This window comes from Aulonocara stuartgranti (assembly GCF_965226115.1).
Source record: "Aulonocara stuartgranti genome assembly, chromosome: 1".
NCBI lineage: Eukaryota > Metazoa > Chordata > Actinopteri > Cichliformes > Cichlidae > Aulonocara > Aulonocara stuartgranti.
Genome location: NC_138939.1, coordinates 32,377,299 through 32,384,838, shown reverse-complemented (window position 1 = coordinate 32,384,838; position 7,540 = coordinate 32,377,299). Strand labels below are relative to the sequence as shown.

At 41.1% G+C, this 7,540-nt stretch overlaps 1 protein-coding gene across 1 annotated transcript; it reads left to right on the top strand.

Annotated features, from left to right (window-relative positions):
- Nucleotides 1-6,086: 6,086 nt before the first annotated feature.
- LOC309709563 (uncharacterized protein) lies at nt 6,087-6,875 on the top strand (the record flags this gene model as incomplete). The annotated part of the gene is made up of 2 exons (XM_082538258.1): nt 6,087-6,168; nt 6,484-6,875. 2 exons carry the CDS (start codon nt 6,087-6,089, stop codon nt 6,873-6,875), a joined length of 474 nt encoding a protein of 157 aa, XP_082394384.1.
- Between the last annotated feature and the right edge of the window lie 665 nt (nt 6,876-7,540).

The following is a 7,540-nucleotide window of genomic DNA, read 5'->3' as shown; positions in this document are numbered from 1 at the left end:
ACATCACACGAACATCAATGACACGACAAGGGCTGAAGGGAAGAGAGGGCTCTAAGTGTTTTAAATGCATAGACTGATGAGGATGATAGTGAGAGACCGGTGAGAACACAGCTGAACATAATCTGGCCAATGACACGAGACGAGCTGACACAGGAAAAGCAGGAAGTGAGAACATGGAAGTGGCAAAATAAACTGAACATGAACAAAACTGAAAACACTGGGTCACCGACCCAGGAACCCTGACATCATTTTCCTATAGAGTTTCAATCACATCTCCGTTGCCCCTATTACAACACAAAATTACTTTTTTTTTTGCCAGGTCTTAGGTCATGGTGATTTCTTTAAAGGCATTTTTTAACACAGTAAATCTACTTCTGTTGCTGAATGCTCTGGCCCTGTGGTGCTGATGCGTAAAATTATCAATGCTGAACCTGCTCTTTCCATTTATCTTTCAACTCACCCACATTCCTTTAGATATTATTCACACTAAAGTTCTCAAAGAGGTTAAAAGAACTATGGGCTCTTGCACGCTCTCTATTGTGAATGGATTACTCCACAGCAATGGCATTCCAGATTATTTAAAGAAGGCAAGTCTTTCTCTTCGAAAAAGGAACCTCACTTGATCCATGGCTTCTTACTAACTACATACATCTTAAAAAGCTACCTGTTTTATCTTAAAGGCTGTGGAGCATGTATTACAAAGCGATGCCAGGAGGTAATGGAATGAAGTAAGAATTCGAGTGTCCCACTGGTTCGCTTTTTTCCCTGTCAAGAAGATAAATTGGAAAATTATTTATTCTCTATCGTCAGTTATGAGCTGCCTCCAAGAAATGTCCCAGATTTCCTTTATAAAGTGCAAGTAACCTTTTGACCACAGCATTCAAATTGGATCTGTAACCCTTGAAATAGCGGATGCTCATAATAAACCTTGTGAAAGCTTAAATAACAAGGTCAGGAGGAGACACAAATCCCTCGGGGATTACATCAAGGAAGGACATTACGCATAAAAATCTGCCAAATGAAACATGCAGAGCTACCCACTTGGCCCTTGTGAATAAAGGAGTGGCTGAAGGCAGCTTTAAGTTCCTGTATTTGCAAGTAAATCTTTTGAGCCAATAGATAAGTGTTTTTTTTTTTTTATCTTGGATCTGTATAATGAGCAAACAGTTGATTTCCTGAATTTGGTCATCTCAAGCAAACAGCTTTCGATGTGAGAACAGAGGCCCCACTCACCTGCTGTTCAAATCTTCTGTTTGACAGAGGGAGCCAATCAGAAGAAAGCTGTTGACTGAGAAGCGACAAGTTGGTAAACGTTCTCAGTTCAAACTGACAAGCTGGGAAAAGGTCTAGTTTAAGACAACTAAAGAATCTTTTGGCATCTGCATCACATAAAGATAAATTAGTAGAGTCTTAGGACCAAAGAGAGGCCTGCAAAACTGTTACAATATGTGCTCTTTAATCATAGCTTCCATTTAAAAAGACATTAAAATCACTAATCTAACAGCGTCTGGCTTAAACACAGCAGATGCAACTTCTGCTTTACAACTTATTACTCAAGGATGAAAAAAGTTGCTATGTCACTTTTTCATAAAAATCTTTTTAAATGAGAATATAAAGCTTATTGAAAATATTCTATTTTATAATGACATTTTCTCTGAAAAGTTCCAGCCACTCATTTCTGCATTTCTGTGCTCTGAATTTTAAAGAGTTTGCATGTACACTCTGTACTCGGTTAAAAAGGACGAGCCCACTCAAGCCTAAAAAGTCTGCTCTTATAATGAGACGGCAACTATAAAGCTGCCCATTGACTTTTCTTGCTCAGTACACTGATTGCTTAGTCAAGGAGACTTTCTAGAGACTTGCTCATCAACTTCTGTACAACTGTTGTCTAGCTGATGTGATACTCACCCGCTCTATTTTGTGTCCTTAGCACTAACGATCAAGTTTCAGAATGTTCCATATTTATGTATTCATGTGTATCTATCACACTTTAAGGAGTGATAGATATGAGGAGAGATGGACAGCCTGCTCAACCAATCGAAATGCACAAGTCCCAGTATGCTTTGGCCAATCGGAAAGCATCCTGCCGCTGTGTGTCCCACCCACCTGCTCTGTGTTCGCTGCTATGTGTGGAAGTAGTCGCGTGCCGGTGTTCTGGGAATCCATCCTACCTGACAAACCATCCTACCCGTTGTTTCTACGCATGCGCACAACAAGAAATTCAGTGGCGAACCGGCCTACCTTTGTGAATATAAGCTACAAACATACTCTGATGGGTAGGATTAAGTGCCAAACCGTCCTACCTTTGTAAATGTGACGTACAAGCATACTTTAACAGCTATAATTAAGTGGCAAATCGTCCTACCTTTGTGAATATGAGCTAGAAGCATAATTTTACAGCTAGAATTCAGTGGCAAATCATCTTACATTTGATAATAAGAGCTAGAAACATACTCTGATGGGTAAAATTACATGCCAAACCATGCTACCTTTCTGAATGTGACCTACAAGCATACTTTAACGGGTAAAATGAAGTGGCAAACCTCCCTGGCTTTATGAATTTTAGCTACAAGCATACTCTGATGGGCAAAGTTAAGTGGCAAACCATCATACCTACTTACATTTGTGCTGGAATTACTCTGTGACAGCAGAAATGTACATAAACTACTTACTGTAGGACGTTTTGTCAAAGTAGGACGTTTAGTCAGAACACCGGCAGGAGAAAAAGAGAGCTGCGCTGCAAAACTTTGATCCCTGAGAAACTGGAAAAAGTATTCGATATAAGTTGCAGCTAACTGTGCTGCACATAAGTTCGCTGGTTATCAGCTACCTTCCATGTTAAAAGTAGCCAAAGTGAGTAAACAGGCGAATGCTGCAGTTTTCTGGCGACTTTGGAAAGTACCGCGTGGAGCTAAACTGTTAGCCTTTGTTAGCTCTGGTTGCTATCAACTGCCTGAAAGTTCATCTCAATCTGCTTCCAGAAGTAAGGTAACACTTGAATCGCAACTTATGTTTATTTTCCTTCATGTCGTATTACTGTTATTAAAGAGAAAAACAACATGTCCTGTTACGTTATTTAGAGCCCTGCATGTTCCGACCGAGAGACACCATACCATTGTCTTCGGCCGTGATGCACTGAGATCGGTGAACACATATTGTGTGTCTCAGTTAAGTCTGCTTTGCATTTTATCGTTGAGAAACTGAATTAATCTCAATTGTTTGATTAATAATTGTTGCATATGCACTGACTTTACTTGGTTTAATGCATAGTTTGTGTAAGAGAGATGTTTTATTTTTGCAAATTTGAGTATTTTAATTGCAAATTGATGTCGAGTATGATGTCAGCAAAATCCTAAATGGTGAATTATAGCTAGAACAGCATAATTAATAATTGAATTGCTCTTCTGACCCTGTCTGTTGACAGGTAAGGTTTTTTTTTTTGTATGCTGAATTGTTCCTGAGGTGGATTCCTCCAGTGAAATAGATGGCGAGCCTTCCCACCTGGACTTAGAGAGACTGAGATTTGCTTCTTTTCCACTTGATGATGATCTGCACCTTGCGGTGTGGTAGGACTGTATCACTCACACTTTCACACACAGCTGGTTGTACATGAGACCACTGACTGACATTCTCTCACCCCTATTTTCTTTCACCCCTTGGACATTTTTTATTTGGGACTCTGAATAATAAGCTGTTGTGTAGAACATTCTCCACATGTGAAAAGAGTGTGAGATTTTCATTTGAATGTACATTGGATTTGTCTAATCTGTTTCTATAAGAGTTAAGGAGTCAGGTTACTAGGGTGCACCCGAGCATTGAAACCCAAACATTGAAAACCAAAAGTAACACTTGACCAAGTCATTGTCTTAGTAGTTTATGTGTTTTAGTTTTCTTTCATTTTTTGTAAGTTTCATTTTTACCATTGTAAAGTGTCTTTAACTTGTGCTTGTCAACCTTAAGGTTTATTTCACTAAAGTTGGCTGGTTCTTTTGAGTTACATTCTTGTCTCTGTGTCTCATTTAAACACACCCCTGTGCTCCTATAGGGCTTTGGAGTTGACGTCACGCCGCAATGCATTGTGGGAGCGTGGCACCATTTTCGGGGTCTACGAATCAAAACAAACACACTGTGTTGGAACGACGACTACAAGAAAGATGCTTAAAAGCAGCTTAAAAGAGAATGGACTGTATAGAGACCAATTGCGTTCAGAGGCGAAGCGGCGGTACTTGCAGAAAATAGCGTGCATTGGAAATGTGGACCCGTATGAAATACGGCCGTGGAGTAGAAACCCTGAAGACAGACTGACGTAGCCTGATATTTTTTCGTACCTTGTCTGTGGAGTCAGCGCATACAAGTCGTCATTCAAACAAAGGTAAGTCAGCTTGACTACTGCGAGTAAAATGCGTTTGATTTTCCCCCAAACATTCAGATTAGTGCAAGCATAAATTCATTCATGAGGGGGAAATTACAGTGAGAACATGTGGAGGCTGTTAGAGGGATAACATAGTGAGTTCAGTGCATTGATGAGACATTGTCCTGAAGGATTTAGTTATTCTTTATGGTTAAAGAAGTTGCAATAATTTATTCATATTTATTATAAATAATCCTAATTATACATCTTGCTTCCATGTTTGTATCCTGTGTCACTAAAAATACATTTTATTTTAGTTTTATACATTGATTAATGACCTGCAGAATCTCCTTATCATATTTAAGTGATTCATAATTGTCACTTTATTCTTTCTCCATCTTGAAAGTGATTACATCCTTGCATTACATACATTAGGTTCATTTTCTGCAGGCAGGTTTCTGAGAGAGAACAGGCAGATTTAGAATATAACATGCAGCGTTCTATAGATGGATACATAAAAATATGAAAAATGACATGTATGTGCTAACTTTCTAAACACTTTGTTACATTTATGATAAAGTAGATAAAACACATTTATGTCGGCCTTGGCTCATAGACTATGTGCACGTTAGCATATGCTACTTCCGGTGCGGAAACTCCTGTGGGGAGCTTTGTTTCCGGTGTCCTATTCGCGCCCTGTTTACGGTCCAAAACAAGTTAAGCAAATGAATGAATCAAGCAGTGATTTACATTTCTATAGCTGTCTTGGGCATTTACCCAATATATCTGTAAATGATGTTCATCGACTTGTCGATATCTTTACCCCGCGCCTCAGAGCAAAAGAGAAAAGGGATTCAAACGTTATATTTCTCAGTATCTGTAAACAGCGGCCCCTCGTTTATCGCGGGTGTTATGTTCTAAAAATAACCAGCGATAGGTGAAATCAAGGAGCCAATTTAATTTTTTGACGGTGCAAAACATTTCGTGGACATCGTGGACATACAGTACTGCACTTCAGAGTCACACTGCTAGCGATCGATGCAGCGATTCTGTACTGTACAGGAGAGACGTCACGGAGGAGATCGTCTGCAGCAATCAGGACGCAGGACACAATGTGATGTAAAAAAAAAAAAAGCATGCAAATAGGGGTGGGCGATATAAACGATATACGATATAAACGATATACGATAGAAACTATATAAATTTGGCCAACGATAGAGATTTTGACTATATCGCGATAGCGCATGTTGATGATTTCATCATGCTGCGCCTGTTTTGGTCGGAAGCATCGCAGCGGCTAAAACCATTATCATCTGCAAATTAAGGCGGGCGACAGTCATAGCAAAGAGATGAAGCACTTTTGAAATATGGGGAAAGCCAAAAACTGTGCTTCCTCCACATCCGTAACATTGATTCATTAATGTTGAATTCTCTCGCAGCTGCTCTATTCCCATGTTGTTGCAGTATATTAATGACTAACCTTGTATTGTGGATGGATTATCTCAGTTGTTCTCCTGACTGAAGTTTGGCCCGTGTATAGCATCCTGCTATGCGATTGCATTTGTCCCTAACCACCAGAATCCCTCACGTTAACTTTTATCGAGTGGAAAAAAGTTGGCATTCATCCTCCAGCTTCTTCAACATCTGTTTTATCATCTCTAACACCCTGGAGGACAACGAGGAGAGTTTAGACGCTCTCCAAGATTACATCGACCGCTGTTTTCAAGATTTAGTAATGCATAAGGCCCAGAGTGCATCTTCCCCGGCCAAAATCAAGACGCCGTCATCGAAGAGAAGTCGCCAGGCAGACTCCCCCGGTACAACATCGCCTGCCGGCAAAGACATCGCAGAAATCCTGGAGTCAATCGACAAGCGATTGTCCAGTTTCGATGCGAGGCTGTCCCTGGTGGAGATTTTACACCGGGCATTTAAATCTCTGAGAGAATCCCTGGAATTCAGCCAGCGGCAGGTGGAAACGCTTGCCGCTGAAAATGCCACGCTACGGGAGTCGGTTAAATCTCTCACCGATAACGTGACCCAGCTAAACATTGAAAATAAAAAAATAAAAGAGTCCGTTATCGATCTACAAGCCCGTAGCATGAGAGATAATCTTGTGTTTTCTGGTATTCCAGAAACTGCCGGAGAGGACGCAGAGGCAACGGTGAAAAACTTCATTAAAATCCACCTGAAGCTGCCGGAGGACACCGTAAAGAACATCGACTTCGATAGAGTACATCGCTTGGGGGGCGCGCGGTCGCGGACCGGGAGACCACGGCCTATTGTGGCCAAATTCAGTCAATTCAAACAGAAGGAACAGGTGAAGAGTCGCGGCAGAGAGCTGAAAGGAACGGACTTCAGCGTGAACGACCAGTTCCCCAAAGAGATCCTGGAACGACGCAAGGTCCTGTTCCCAGTTCGACGTAGCTTCATCCAGAAAGGCTCCCGTGCTGTCATCGCTGTGGACCGGCTCTACGTGGGCGGACAGCTCTACCGCGACCTCGGCACCACACCGTGGTTATATTAACTGCACTCCAGATAAGAACCCGCTACACTCTTTTCTTATTCATTCACACTCTCTCCTTTAACATGAGTTTAAGCTAGTAATATCAATATGATGTCATAGCAGATATAACACCGTCACCCTCCGTCATTGCTTTAATTGGAATGTTTCCGTTTCGTTTCTTTTTTTTTTGTTGTCGCTCACAGTTCATGTGGTTTCTTTCTTTCTCTTGTCTTTCACTGCTGTGGTCACCTACTTCCCCACTCACCTACAAACAACACCCTCTATTTCTCCATATTTTCACAACACGATCACGCAAACACATCAGCTCAACGGCAGCACATTCACAACAGCCTCACAGCACGCACAGACTTGCAGGACACATAAGCAAGCCACGCTTGTTCATATTAGTGAATATTCACACACATAGTCAGACTTATGGAGTCTCTCACCACACTTCTTTTTCTCTTTCTATTTACAAACAAGGGATGTTTCCACACTCTCTCCACCTGTCTAAACGAAACACCCAGCATACATCATTAGACATACACGCACAATTAAGGGCATGCTGAGGTTTGTCACATGGAATGTAAATGGAGCTGGCACCAGAGGAAAGAGGTTAAAAATATTTAACCAGCTTAAAAAACTACAGGCAGATGTTGTTTTATTACAAGAAACTCACAAACCTG